Source organism: Brachyhypopomus gauderio, chromosome 10, assembly GCF_052324685.1.
Source record: "Brachyhypopomus gauderio isolate BG-103 chromosome 10, BGAUD_0.2, whole genome shotgun sequence".
Lineage (NCBI taxonomy): Eukaryota > Metazoa > Chordata > Actinopteri > Gymnotiformes > Hypopomidae > Brachyhypopomus > Brachyhypopomus gauderio.
The window spans coordinates 2130216-2145676 of record NC_135220.1 but is presented as its reverse complement, the minus strand read 5'-3'; the positions used below and the strand labels follow the sequence as shown (position 1 = coordinate 2145676).

Below are 15461 nucleotides of genomic sequence, written 5' to 3'. Positions count from 1 at the left end.
AAGATTGGAAAAACATCACCTGGTCTGATGAATCTCGAGACATTCGCATGGTAGGGTCAGAATTTGGCGTCAACAACTTGAAAGCATGGATCCATTCTGCCTTGTATAAATGGTTCTGGCTGGTGGTGGAGGTACAATGGTGTGGGGGATATTTTCGTGGCACACTTTGGGCTCATTAGTACCAATTAAGCATTGTGTCAATGCCACAGCCTACTTGAGTATTGTTGCTGACCATGTCCATCCCTTTATGATCACAATGTAGCCATCTTGTGATGGCTACTTCCAGCAGGATAACGCACCATGTCATAAAGCATGAATCGTCTCAGACTGGATTCTTTAACACGACAATAAGTTCACTGTACTCGGATGGCCTCCACAGTCACCAGATCTCAGTCCAATAGAGCACCTTTGGGATGTGGTGGAACGGGAGATTCACATCATGGATGTGCAGCCGACAAATCTGCAGCAACTGTGTGATGATATCATGTCAATATGGACCAGACTCTCTGAGGAATGTTTCCAGTACCTTGTTGAATTTGTGCCACGATGGATTAAGGCAGTTCTGAAGGCAAAAGGGGGTCCAACCCGGTACTAGCAATGTGTACCTAATAAAATGGCCAGTACAAACACACACACACACACACACACACACACGTATACATATATATATACCTATACATGTTCTCATTCAACAGATAACTTATGCAATAGTAGTTTATTCGTCTCATTGTCAGGGATGTGTTGTCCAAACAATATATTTTCAGTGCAGCTAAATGTAATTTCCAAGGGATCTCCACCCTGTTGGGCTGAGTTCACACACACACACACACACACACACACACACACACACACACACACACACACACACACACACACATCATGCACACCGAGGAATGTCGATGACTCCTGTAATTTCACACTGGTTTACAGTTTTCACCCAAACAGCAAGGCGCTGTTGACAGCTGCTTACACTCTTAATGACACTGGAGATGGACGAGTGTCCAGCGTCAGCAGAGCAGCTCACGTCCTGTGTAGCACAGTCAATGTAGCACTGTTACAGAACTGCATCAAAAACCATTACTTGAAGTAGGTATACATGACCATGACATTGCTTGATCTTAATGTACTGCTACACTGCTGCATGCCAAATATATTTCTCCATTCAGGATGTTTCTCTCTCTCTCTCTCTCTCTCTCTATATATATATATATATATATATATATATATATATATATATATATATATATATAGTGTGTAGCAGCGTATATACAGTTGATCGTCCTGCAAACATTCTGCAAATCTTTACCAACGTTGAGGACATTTAAAAACAAAACAATCATGTGATGAGGTGGAGGGGAGCAGAGGCGTGGTCTGAGGAAGCTCCTCCCCTCGGCCCAGCTGGACGTAGCCCAACGTGAGCAGCACTGGACCACGGGCTGTCAGAAGCACAACAGTTAGGCTTGCTGTCATTTTCCTGCACTCTAAATGAGCTTACACGGGTTAATAGAGGCGTTCTGAGGAGGGTCCTGTGTGCCTGGCGGGGTTTTCTACTTATTAACATTTCCGAGTGTGTCTGGAACTACAGTAGTCTGTAACCCTCACTGGCGCTGGCGTAAGATTCTCTTCAGCTTTAAGGAGAACGTGTCAGCCCCATACACTGATTTACACCCAATAATCTCTCAGTCTGAACCTTCTTTTTTACAATATGAATACATTTTATTTGGCTCAAAAGTGTTTTTTAATTCCCAGGCCAAAAAATTCAAAGTGGCCACCTTAAAAAGAAAAAAAAGAAAAAACAAAACAAACAATTACATAAATTTGCCTTAAGTGCACGAGTGAAGCCTTCCAATGACAACATTAACATCCATCTCCTCATTATTTATACAAAATGGCTTAGAAAAGAAACACAGACATATCAAAGCTAATACAGTATGTCTGCTAGAGAAAAAATGCTGTGTTTTTGAATCACTGAAGCTTGACAGTTCAGCTCAACTTCAGTAAAAGCGCTACTGGAAGCTGATCCAGGATCAGTCAGGACATCTGGTGGGGGTGGGGGTGTCTGGCAGAGCTGGTGTTTGTCCTTGTACGCATATTTAACAGTGCCATGGCCTGTGTTTACGAATCAGACAAGAGAAGCACCAATCACATTTCCGTTTGCTCTGGTGGTTAAGGGTACCATGCAAAAGCCAAATTGATCCAGGATTTTTTAAAGTATATATATAAACAAAAATCATGACTTTGTAAATATAGGCCAGAGGTTTTTTTTTTTTTTGGGGGGGGGGGGGGGGGTAATTTTATTTGTCCAGATTCAGTTTAAACAGCTTCGGTTTATGGATGGATGTGCACTAGCTGTAGTTGCTAAATCTGGGCATCCAGCTCTAAACCAGTACAGTCTGCTGCTGCCCTGATGTTCCCAGGCTTTGCCAGTACCACAGAGGAGAAAGCTGCCGGTGGGCCGGTCCGAATGGGTTCCAGTGAAACTACACGTTTGATTTGGCGCCTAGATCAAGGCCGTCTTTCCTTGGTGACCCAGTGACCTCCCAGGCGTCCAGCTGTTCAGTTTCCAAGGAAGCGAGACCTTGTTCTGGGTCAGCCCATGGCAGGAGTCTCTCCCAGAAATACACTCCGATAAGTATCCACTGTTCCTCTCGCTAAGGAGACGTGGGATTTTATGAGTATATGGCTGAAATGTATGTGTGTGTGTGTGTGTGTGTGTAAGAGAAAGAGAGGGAGAAGGAGAAAATAAATGTTCAAAGTTCTCTAGGCAGGCTTGGTGTCCAGTCTTGCTCTGTGTGTATCCAGATCTGCGCTAATTTATTTCAGAAATATAAAGTATGATGTGAAATCTTCCTTAGCTGTGTGATTTTTCATAATCTGCTATGCTCAGATTGTGTTATAGGCTACCCCGGCTCTGTTCGACATCAGTCTGTTCTCATGCAGAGAGTCCAATATGCCTTTTAAACAGAAGGAAACCTATTAATGCACATCCACCATCTCAGTGACACCTCCTGCTGAGAACATTGTAAGCTGTTCGTCGCTTTATGTATCTCTTGCACTCTTCACCAGCACAGCAGAATGCTTCATCAATACATAATTGCTCCTCGCTGCTGACCAAACCAGTCGTTATGAAAGAGCGTGACCTCCAGAGAATTCTGTTCCACCTGTCATGTCTTTGGGCTGAGTAGGTCAGAGTTCATAGGTCAGGCCATGTGAGCAGTGACCTGAGAGGCGGAGCTTGACAGCCCTAATGTCCGTGAGTCAAAGAGAGAATTCTGACTATTACTGAGCATGTGCAGACCATCCACAGGAGACAGAATCTGTCTGTCTGTCAAAGTACCACTGGGGGAGGAGCCAAGGACAGGGCTTTGCGTGGCAGCCATCTTTTCAGGGCTGGCAGCCAATCGTGGCGAGGTCGAAAAATTGTATCCATACAGACCATACGGACTATGCAGGCGGAAACCATTATATGAGCTCTGAGTGCTCTGATTGGCAGAGAAGGTATTGTGGGTGGGGCTGGGCATGAGATACTGGAGTTGGGAGGCATGGCCAGGCATACCGGGGATCTGGATGGGCAGACCAGTCTGTGTGCAGGAGAAGGCCTCACCATCTGTCCCACCCACATAGGCGGTGTTTCTGGTAGAGGAAAACACATCAGCTGCAGGGCTAGCCAATCGGCTGTAGGAGTCTGCAGTGAGAGGCGTGGCAAACCGATGAAGAGGGTGGCTTGTTCGACCACAGGCTGAGTAGTCACACACAGGCCCCGCCCCTGAGGCCAGATGAAAAGCTGGTGTGGGGCACGATGACGTGGAGAGTAAGTGTGTGTGTGCTCCAGACCCAACCATCCCATGAGAACCAGCACCTGTACGGGATTCACACACACACACACACACACCACCATCATTACATCAGAACAGTCCTGCAAAGTCAAACAAAACTACGCAAGCACAATCAGTTTGCTCATTACAGATTATAGCAAATCAAGGCAGTAAAATCCATTTTGTCTACCTTGTTTATTCATTCCAGGTATATCCTCAAACGTGAGCGTCCTCAGTGAAGGTCTCCAGAACGCGTAGGACTCCACCAGAGCCTCTAACCCCATTCTGCCAATGAAAACGCTCACGTTAGTGCAGTAATAAACAATATGCACTAAACTACGATCAAATTGCCTTTGAAGGCTGAGCAATAAGCAAATGACCCAGTAATGAGAAAAGAAACCACAGATGGTGAGGCTTTCTCCAGAACTCACCCTGGTCTCCCCCTCCAGAGCCCCAGGATATACTCAACATATCAAAGTTTAAGAGCAAAATATATGGTGCAGAAATTCACAATGTCATCAAAATGACATCAGCTGTGCAAGCACTTTGTTGCACGTCTTCAGATTTATATATATATATATATATATATATATATATATATATATATATATATATATATATATATATATATATATATATATATATATATATGGGTAAATGATGTCAAAATGGTGTACAGTAGCCCAAGTGTTAGTGTATGAACAGTGCCATCATTGGCTGCCACATTGAGTGCCCTACCCTGGTCGCCATCTTAGTGTGGGCTCTTTCCATTAACACCATGCCTTTGGAAGGGCTCAGGTAATGAGGAACATAAAGTGTGTGTGTGTGTGTGTGTGTGTGTGTGTGTGTGTGTGTGTGTGTGTGTGTGTGTGTGTGTGTGTGTGTGTGTGTGTGTCAGCAGGTATTTCTGCATGGATGTAATTATTTTCACACAGCCTCAATGTAGGATCAGTCACGGAGAGCAGGAAGCCACAGTTAAAGCTTTATGAGGAGTGGGGTGGGAGGGATAGAGAGAGAAAGGGAGAGAGGGAGAGGAATGGAGAGAGAGCCAGAGAAAGAGGCGGGGTAATAATGGCGGTTCTCTGTCCTCCTCGTTAGCATGGTCTGTCCCTGCCTCGCTGCCACTAAGGCGATAACTCACACAAGATGTCTCGACTCGAGCCGGGCTTCTGCTACCACGCCACGCCACACACCCGGGGCCTCTGCTAAAGCAAACGGCTGAAGGGAGGGGGGGACCAGAGGGGTGGTGGTGTCAGAGAGGACCAGAGGGGTGGTGGTGTCAGAGAGGACCAGAGGGGTGGTGGTGTCAGAGAGGACCAGAGGGGTGGTGGAGGCAGCGGGGGACCAGAGGGGTGGTGGTGTCAGCAGGGACCAGAGGGGTGGTGGTGTCAGAGAGGACCAGAGGGGTGGTGGAGGCAGCGGGGACCAGAGGGGTGGTGGTGTCAGAGAGGACCAGAGGGGTGGTGGTGTCAGAGAGGACCAGAGGGGTGGTGGTGTCAGAGAGGACCAGAGGGGTGGTGGTGTCAGCAGGGACCAGAGGGGTGGTGGTGTCAGCAGGGACCAGAGGGGTGGTGGTGTCAGAGAGGACCAGAGGGGTGGTGGTGTCAGCGGGGACCAGAGGGGTGGTGGTGTCAGCGGGGACCAGAGGGGTGGTGGTGTCAGCAGGGACCAGAGGGGTGGTGGTGTCAGAGAGGACCAGAGGGGTGGTGGTGTCAGCGGGGACCAGAGGGGTGGTGGTGTCAGCAGGGACCAGAGGGGTGGTGGTGTCAGAGAGGACCAGAGGGGTGGTGGTGTCAGCAGGGACCAGAGGGGTGGTGGTGTCAGAGAGGACCAGAGGGGTGGTGGAGGCAGCGGGGACCAGAGGGGTGGTGGAGGCAGAGAGGACCAGAGGGGTGGTGGTGTCAGCAGGGACCAGAGGGGTGGTGGTGTCAGAGAGGACCAGAGGGGTGGTGGTGTCAGCGGGGACCAGAGGGGTGGTGGAGGCAGAGAGGACCAGAGGGGTGGTGGTGTCAGCAGGGACCAGAGGGGTGGTGGTGTCAGAGAGGACCAGAGGGGTGGTGGAGGCAGCGGGGACCAGAGGGGTGGTGGTGTCAGAGAGGACCAGAGGGGTGGTGGTGTCAGCGGGGACCAGAGGGGTGGTGGTGTCAGAGAGGACCAGAGGGGTGGTGGTGTCAGAGAGGACCAGAGGGGTGGTGGTGGTTCGAGGGCTGACGGGGGAGTCTGCTGCGCTTCAGCAGGGCGTTAAACTCACTCTCGTTTCAGGCTAATGAGCAGGACGAAAGCCCCCGACTGAAACCGCATGCTAGCAGCGTCACCGCCTTATTACTCAGCGTGCTCCATTTCCTGTTTATCCGTTTATTATTTACCCCCCCCCCCCTTTTAACGTGAGAATGGAGATTCTTTTTATTGTCTCGTACACTTTGTTTATGTGTTTATGTGGTTATTTCTTCTGAGTCAGAATTATGAATTTGATTCTGATGCATTTTTTAATAGCTGGATTTTGTCTGGCCCTCGTTGGAATGTTGGGGATAGACTGGACTTTTCTCTCACAAAAAAGAATCACCAGATAATTCCACAACGTTGCCAGCTAGTTTCCAAATAACTTCACGCTGACATCAGAACAGACATACACAATCAACAAAGGCTCCTTTTAAACAGTGTCTGGTCAAACCATTCTGAAAAGATACTAATAACAGTTTAGCGCTGAAGTGGCTTCTAAATGAGATGTGATGAGAAGAATGTTGCCCATGCTAAGGAGAAACAGCACGTGTCCTTCCAAACACCCCACAGATCCACTGCAGCCTTTCACCACATGGTTGCTCTTTATGGCGCTATGGCCAAGAAATATGAACGAGGTTGGCTTACCTGTTTCTCCCAGAGTCTCTGAATCCTTTAGCAAATGGATTTCTGTCTATTTTCAGTCTTGTGATCTGAAAGTTCATACACACATAATGACTTAGATCTTATTTAGTGATCCACAGCCTGTTTGCCGAGGTTCTCTGACCCAGTGCAAGTGATCCCTGTCCCAAAATGCAATGTGTGTGAGTTATTTTAAAAGTTGTATTTGAGAATGTGTTTCCATGAGTGTGTGTGTGTGTGTGTGTGTGTGTGTGTGTGTGTGTGTGTGTGTGTGTGTGTGTGTGTGTGTGTGTGTGTGTGTTTGTCAGCTGGGAGAGAAACTTCATGCTAGATGTTTGACATCTTGACTAAGATAATAGCTTGCAACATGTATAATGTGCAAAACATGCAAATCTGCTTTAACAAATAATGTTACAGAAAGTCAAACATCTGAAAAGCTGCTCACTGTTCACAGCTCCACTGAAGAACATCCCATATTACTACAGCTAGTCCAATAGAAACAGAGTCTTAAGGTTAAGGTTTTAATACACAATGAAAGCCAACAAACAGAGAACACTACATAAGCACTGCAGAATAAACCTTCATGATACCTTACTGCTTATGGGTACGTTCCTCTTTATGGGGTGTTTTATACTGTTTCTATTGCCCACAACCACAGTGGTCTTTGATCTAGTTTAATCTACTGGAATTATTGTGATGGGAACTGGGATTGTCCTTAATGTTTCTTATCAATCTGATATCAGTACCAAAACCAGACTCGTGCTTGAAGTTATTATGTGATGCATCGTTACCTGTTGGTTTTGGTAGGCTGTGACTGTGGTGAACACAGTTTCAGTGAAGGAGAAAGCTCTGACTCCGTCCCCAGTAGGGATGGCCTTCACAGGGGAGAGCTCTTCGCCACACTCCTTACGGATGACGTGCACACGGGGCTGGTACTTGTGCATGGAGTGCAGAATTATCTGGAAAACATTAGCGCGCGCATCCGTGTTTAAGGTGGGACAGCAGAGGAGTCAGTTTTCTACTTCAATAAACACACGTGCTTGCATGTTCAAAGCACAAGCCTCTTCCAGCCGCCTCACCCCAGGGGATGCTTTCAATTCAGTTTGTTTACAACCTTCCACATTACAACATGTTTAGGCCTTTAAAATAATTCTGCAAAACAAAATTCACACCGGGCGACAATCGCTAGCATGTGTCTTTAACAAGTATATAAAAAGAGAAGGCTTGTCTGATTGTAACGTTAAAGTTCAGAGTAGAACATTCTCAACTAGGCCTTTTATTCCTTTCTGTCTACGTTTAAAGAAATGGATTAAAGTGATTTAAAAATGTTTTTCCCTTACGTGGCCTTGGTCGTCCAGCTCATTATTCGTCAGCTTGAGTTTGTCGAAGCTAATGACCTGGCGCATCCACGTCTCTCCGGAAGCAGGAGAGTCCGGATGGATGTAAACACGCGGCGGCACCGGCGAATCCGCGTTTCCCGCTACCATCCATTTGGAGCTGTGGTACACGTACCTGTAGCGCGAGACGTATGTTAGAGCGCGTGAGACCACCGGCCACGTCCCGAGCTCAGTTTGTTTGTGCTGCATTTGTCGCGTGACCTTCACATTCTGGAGGTTATGCTCCCAAAAGGTCGGAGTGAACAGTGCCGCAGAAACATTTGCGCATTATTTTGCTTTTCTTCGATTTTATTCCAAGCAACTAAAGGCAAATATTTATAAATTTACATTTATAACACGTTTATTAGTTGTTTTTTAGGGTTTTCAGTTACAAAACTATAATAAACAGTCAATTATTATTTATTTTTAAATACCTGTAACGTTTGTTGTCCACAGGTATGATATCCATCGCGATATAGTACTGCTGATGAGGGTCCAGTCCCGTAATTTTGACGCGCATCGCGGGGAACATGCGCCTAAGAACGCAAAATGCAGTATACTTCATATTCAGTAAAATGAAATTTAAAAATCTAATTGTCCTATACATAATATGTATTAACATATATTACCCTGAATTATTCATCATTAAGAAATGAAGCTTTCTTAGCTTTTATGCTTTGTTATTGCCGTCACCGAACTGCAAAATGTACTGTTAGAAAATATCTAGGCTCAGAAGTTGACTGACATCACTAAACGGACAAGCTATGACGTTCCTTTGTGTTCTTTTAGTCTAACAGATAGTGACGGGTGTCTGTTTTTGCATCGCTCCGTCCCTTTTACCTTCCCGCCTTGGTGATAATCATTTCCGTGCCGATTTCGTGGAACCTTTTCCACAGGTCCGAGCCTTGCAGGTCCACGCGTATTTCATCAGCAGGTCCAGTAATTGTCGGGGACACAAGCAGTTGCGAGTTCTGAGACGCAGGCCGAGGACTCTCCAACAACGTGTCCTCGCATTCCGCTGAAATACATCACGTAATACATTCATGAATTGATTAAAATAAGGTCTATATTTAGTAATGAAACAACTCAAATTTCGACTACTGGCATGAAAGCAAATGTGTGACATTATTAGTCTATTGTTGATGTTGTTGTTGATGTTGTTTTATTCTCAAATGTCTGCACGCAATTTTGAAAACTGAAAAAGCACGTATCTGATTAGATTGTGAAAGTTAATGTAACTGTATTATGCGATGGAATTTCTATAACATATTCATTAATTTGTAACTCCAAATTATTGAAAAAAAGAAATTACATCCAAAATTCAGAGCTTGCGTTGTTAATCTTAGAGTTCAGTCTTACTCCCGTGATTAAGTCATTATTAGGATTTATTGCTTATGGAAGTCACATAGGACTATGAGATAAATTATGATGACAACAGGAAACAGGCAGTAGTATTCCCAGAATACACAATTCACAAAATAGTGTTTATTAGGCTATTTACTTTGTTGCCGTTTACCGGTGACAGATTACACACAATTTTGAACTACTTATGTGAATTTTCTTTTTTCTTTTGTGTGTGCGGGACTAAGATTGAGCTCTTATCCGGAATCAAGACCCCAAAACTAGGGCACAGCGTCCGAATTCAAAGCGCACAGCGGTTTCCTTCAAACGTGTGTTGCACTTCGGCGATATCGAGTTAAATTGCGTGTTTATGAATGTGACGGAACTCATGAACACAGATAATCTGCTCTCAGACTGTATTGTCTGTATTTATTACATTCATAACTTCATATTGTCGTTCATTTCTACACTGTAATAATGTTACACTTGCTGTTGCTTTTAGCTGAAATAATACACACAATAGGCTTGTTTTATAGTGAGGAATTTTTATAGGCTATAATACGTAGCTACTCTTTCAATATATAAAAAATAGCAAAATAATAATGGTCTATTATAATTATTATTATTTATTATTATATTTGCATCGAGACATAACTATATCTATTTGAAAAAAGCTCTTTAGAATAACTAAAATAACACTCCATGTATTTTGTATAATTACTTTGCTATGATTATTTTTAATCTGCAGATATGCTTTCTTAGTGGACGCTGTTTTTCCTGTCGACTCACATTGCAAATCTTTTTATAGTTCACCAAACTGGCAAGATTATCAGTGAATATAAGCAAGAGTGGTTCCCTTAACGTATATTATATGAATTATATTTTTAAACAGTACGTTTCGTTGATCACATAACTCTAAGAAATCTATCAGAACACTTGAACTCGAAATGCCAATCGTACTGAAATGTCAGTAGTCAGTATTTCAGTGTCGTGTCCCGTACTCACGAGAGTCGTCGCTGCCACAGTCTAATTCACAGCTCCGGTTGCTGCCGCACGTTCTCTCCGTTCGCAGCTGCGGGCTCCCGGCCAAGCTCGAAACCTCGTTTACCTCCTCAAAGCAGCTTTCCAAGTCGTCTGCCTCTAGCTTTTGCCTTTTCTCCGCGCCGATAAGCGCTTCCACCGAGAACGCGTGCGCCTTCAGGCTCATGGTACACGGAGACCGTCGTTTCTCGGCCATACTGCGACCCGTGAAGACGGAGGGACTGCGATGTTGAGCGGGGAGAAAAGTTCACCCCAAGTGCATCCGCCGCGATGGCGTTTGCTGTCTTCTGTTGAGATTAATCCGATTCAGTGCTCAATTACCTTTGACATTAAACACAGATACGACTCAGACGAGGCAGAAAAAGAAGCGACAGCGTTTTAATACAGCCGCATTGATCTGTCAACGCGCACAGACACTAAGGCAATGTTGGAGACCCGTTAAAGTGCCAACGACCAGGGCCTGAAAGGGGCGGTCTGCCACATGTCAATCACTCGCGCGACAGACCAATAGGAGCACGGAGCTTCGCCCCCTCGCGGCGAGCTCACCGCCCTGTTGTGGCGAAGCGGCCACGGTGATTGAATCATCGCCCCAGCATCGAGCTCAGCTCGCGGCGTTGTGATCATTTTCACACTGCGGCTGCACATACTCCGCATTCATCCGCATTACCTCCCCGTGAGCCTGTGTGAGCAAATCATATATTATAATCACCGAATCTACACCGATATCAGCTCGATACACGCAGTTAATCGACACAGACGTGAGTCCATCATGACCCAAGAGGTTTCTAATTAGATGTTTTTAAAGATAGGTCAATAAAACTTCCCCAAACCATAATTTAATTTCAACTAATAAATACAAATTTATATATATATATATATATATATATATATATATATATATATATATATATATATATATATATATATATATATATATAAAGTTGGAGTTATTATAGTTTGTGCATCTTGTAAAGTTTCTTTTCTGCATAAGGATAAGTACAACCTACTTTAATCTGAATAATAATGTAATACTTATCATTATTTAAAAGAATGAGGAATTTTTAGATTAAAAAATCGATGTTGCAAAAACCATCATTAGCTACCATATGCCATGCGTTGCAAATACTACACAACGAATATTATAAACAATCACAAATACTTAGCAGTAAATAAGTATATGATGCTTAGTTCTTTACTTTCACACATGTAATTCTGCATATAGGGTTTACGCGAAAAACTCTCCAAGGTCTGGCTTTACTTCCACGGTAGTTTGGAACGTGTAAATTAGTGCACAGACACTTGGAAGATTTGTATTCGTTGCCACATGCATATGTGAGTGCACGCGAAGCTACCCTAAATATATAAATATCGCGGTTCAGTTTTCTGTCAACACCAGTACAGGCTCGTGTATAAGAAAAGAATAAAACAAGATCACATTCATGTCGACTAAAGGAGTTTACATACAATGCAGGCCCAATAAGTGAGTCCAGAAATGGCAGGATTTAATTTATATAAAATTATGATAAATATTTAGCTTTGCTATATTAATAGCATAAATGCAATAATTCTTTACAAGTGCTCCTAGATGCAAGGGCACTTTTACACACGCGAGAATATAATGTGGTTTATGACTGTAGAAAAATAAAACAAATCTCTTCAGAAACAGGAAACTTCTGCTCGGGAGCGTCGGAGAAACGCAATGACGTCTCGTCAAACGTCAAACGGCCAGTCCGTTTGCTAAATTACCGCCTGAAGTGATAACACCCACTAAGGTCCTGGGATGTCAATAATACAACTAGAGTAATGCGGTGATATAAATAAGGGTTGTATATCCACACCAATATACTAATCTCTATTGTATTATTATTTTTTATTTTTTCATTTTAATTTGCCATGATATAATGACTGAGATGGAGATATATTGCACTGTAGTGAGCACGAACTATCTACCAGTGTACATGATTCGAAATGACTTGAAGAACGACATTCTGCAGTTCACAAATATAAGCCGCAAATTAGCGCCTCGTTGAAATTATTCGTGCAATAAGCAGAATGAGTCACAGTGCGCAGCAGGCTTCCCCAGTACATACACAGTTGTTTGGTGTGGCCTGTGGAAAAGCACGACGGGACAGCCTGAACTAAGCGACCACCGAAAAAGCAACAGACTGCGTGATGCCCGGTAGACGCGCGCGGAGCGGCTCCGTTTCTTCCGCCACATAAATTAATCTCACACAGAAATCGATTCAAATCATTTAGACATAAGTTAATTTTAATTGTATAGGTTAACCTATAACTTATTTTTTATCGTTTTACTATAGTGTGATTATAAAGAAATCATAGAATAATTAGCGTTTGAGATTGTACTTAAAATGGGTCAATTTAAACACGAAAGATAATGTATTTGTAAATTGTAGCAGATTTGTAGATACGTGTTTGTAAACACTGCGCGAACCTCATAATTATCATTTCAATATTAAAAATGCCAACCGCTGAATACGAAGAGGTTTATTTAGAGAAAACGTTTTAAATTATTATCTTACATTACAAAAGATTAACCAGGCGAACGCAGCATCGTTGTCTTGCTCATTTAGGCTAATATAGAATTTGCTTCGATTAGTTAAAGATGACATGAAAACCAAGTGTTCTGGGTGCGTTACATAAATTGATAATATTTGTAATTTAAGAGAAATTACAACCAGATCTTGTAACACTCGTAAGACGTTCCGATTCAACTAAATTACAAAAACCAATCTTCATGACATTTTTATATTGCACTTTAAATGTAGGCTAATTAAAATGCCTAAAAATATTTAACAGCGTTATGTGGATTAGACGTTTTAAAATCGAATCAGGCGCATGTATATTTCGTTAAATATGAGTATTGAGGTCCTAACACAGTTAGAAAGGTGACTAGCACAGATGCTACAAATACTTACAACTAACAAGAACAAACATAAGAAGATACAATGAAACGTTTTCTTTCGGTATGCTTCGACTGTTGTTTGAAGTGTTCAGTTAAGTAAGAAAAAACTATCAATAAGAACTACAGTATAAAACCCCAATAATAAGCATCATCTTATGTATTCCCAGTTGCACACGTATAAACTGATCGAATTGAAGCCAGACGTGCAAATGTTTATGTATTCTGTTCTGAGGACTGTACATGAGACTGGAAATTAAAATAAATCTTAAATACCGTTTCTTCTATGCCCTGTTATTGCTGGAGGTCTACTGAAAGATGAAAGCGTTTTCCAGTAGGTAACCTGCGCGTTTTAGACATTAGAACCCTAACAGTGACTGCTGGGGTCTCTTACTTTTTCAATATTCCTTTCAAATTATTTTATTTATCGCTCTTCATGTATTCTGTTTCAAAACATAATTTTATTATGTTGTATAAACCTGAAATGGTCTATATATATATATATATATATATATATATATATATATATATATATATATATATATATATATATATATATATATATATATCCGAGAACGCGCGCCCTGCAGGTTCCGAGAACGCGCCCGACAGGCCCGCCCCACCTGTTGCTATAAAGCGGTGAATGTGCCGCTTGCGTGCATATTTCACTCTTCCAGAAGAAAATACTTTTTTCAATCCCGCAGTGTGCAATTAGCTTGTGTCCGAGAAAGTGCAATTAAAATGTGACTCGCATCGAGTCGATCATTTTCAACTCGACCATATAGGTTGTTTATTCGTTTTCAGTTTCAGCAGCACGCAGATGTTCTCTTTAAATTAAGAGCTCAATCATTCCGGTCTTTAATTAGCCTAACGTTGGGTTTGGCGGGCTCGTTCAGATGGTGCCTTGGGCGTCTGATGTTCTTTGCGCTCTTCCACCTCCATGCATTATTTAAAAATCCTTCAATTAGTCAGCAGTTTGTACTGACTATATATAATTTATAACAATTATTCATAATTCTTATGTATGAAATAGGCTATGTCCGGTAACCTCAGACGCTACGGTGTCGAGCTGTGCCGGCTACACGTTAGAGGCGCGTCTGGGCACCATATTGTTAACAGTTATTTTGCGAGTGCTAATGGCCGTGTGGCAGGCTGCCAAAAGCTTTATAGCGGAAGCGGCAGCGCACGGAACGCGGGTGTGTGGGAGAAAACTGCTAAAAAGGGTTTTTCTTTGAACGGATGGGGAGAACAACCTTAGTGCGCAGTGCGTGTCACGCCTGAACTAGAGGTGAACATGCACGTTCTTCCCGCGTGTGTGTGTGTGTGTGTGTGACAGGACATCACCGGCAGGTAGACGAAATGTCTACCGGCACTTAAGTATCTTTGCGCAAGTCAGCAGATGAGATCTCTTACCGCGCCCAAAACAAATGACACGCGAAACCAGCCGTGACCCATAACCTCGTTCATAAAGTTAATCTTCCTGTGAAATGCGGTATTTCATAACGTGCTCCATATAAACTGATATATTTACCGTACTTATGGCAGTCTTTATGAGGCGACGCGGATGCAGACGCCGACACATACCCAGCACTATAGCTGCGGGACCGGTATTTAGATTGGATTTCCGCACCGTCCGTCACGTGTGAGTGTAGAAACATGGACGGGGCAGAGGTCAGCCTTGTTTGAGTGTGAACACTGAAAATTATTAGCATAAGAATTCGAGTGACGGGACCTTCCGGAGAAAGCTGTCAGACACAAGTGAGAAAATATGTATGGATTATATAGAGCAAAGAAATATTAAACAATTAGGCTAATAATTAAACATTATATTTATTTAAAACATTTGTAAAAATTATTTAAACATTTTTACATTTTACATTGTAAACCTGTCTTCCCGGACTAATTTATGAAGACGCCCTTTGTATACAGTATGTTACCTGCGATATTTTCTTATTTGCACTAACATACACTCTCAGAATTTTTTTTTTTTCAGATTTTACCATGTCCACAAATAATAAATATATTGGACGTATTAATGAAAACGTATTAAAAACGTATTAATGAGTTAGAAGTTATTTTAGAAGAGCGTGTGTATAAACATTTTTAATG

The 15461-nt window shown here is 42.9% G+C and overlaps 1 protein-coding gene across 1 annotated transcript; it reads right to left on the bottom strand.

The window, feature by feature from the left end:
* Positions 1-1691: 1691 nt before the first annotated feature.
* tbx18 (T-box transcription factor 18) lies at positions 1692-10893 on the bottom strand. The gene is made up of 8 exons (XM_077018606.1): positions 10397-10893; positions 8891-9068; positions 8485-8586; positions 8015-8186; positions 7466-7633; positions 6681-6745; positions 4006-4100; positions 1692-3859 (listed from the first exon to the last, which is right to left on the bottom strand). Exons 1-8 carry the CDS (start codon positions 10626-10628, stop codon positions 3201-3203), a joined length of 1671 nt encoding a protein of 556 aa, XP_076874721.1. The 5' UTR covers positions 10629-10893; the 3' UTR covers positions 1692-3200.
* Between the last annotated feature and the right edge of the window lie 4568 nt (positions 10894-15461).

Bases quoted from the DNA above. Each gene is read 5' to 3' on its own strand.
- tbx18 (XM_077018606.1), bottom strand. From the start codon at position 10,628: ATGGCCGAGAAACGACGGTCTCCGTGTACCATGAGCCTGAAGGCGCAC. The intron at 8,587-8,890 runs GTAAAAGGGACG...TTGCGTTCTTAG, and splicing joins ATTATCACCAAGGCGGGAAG to GCGCATGTTCCCCGCGATGC. The intron at 8,187-8,484 runs GTATTTAAAAAT...CTCGCGCTACAG, and splicing joins GTGGACAACAAACGTTACAG to GTACGTGTACCACAGCTCCA.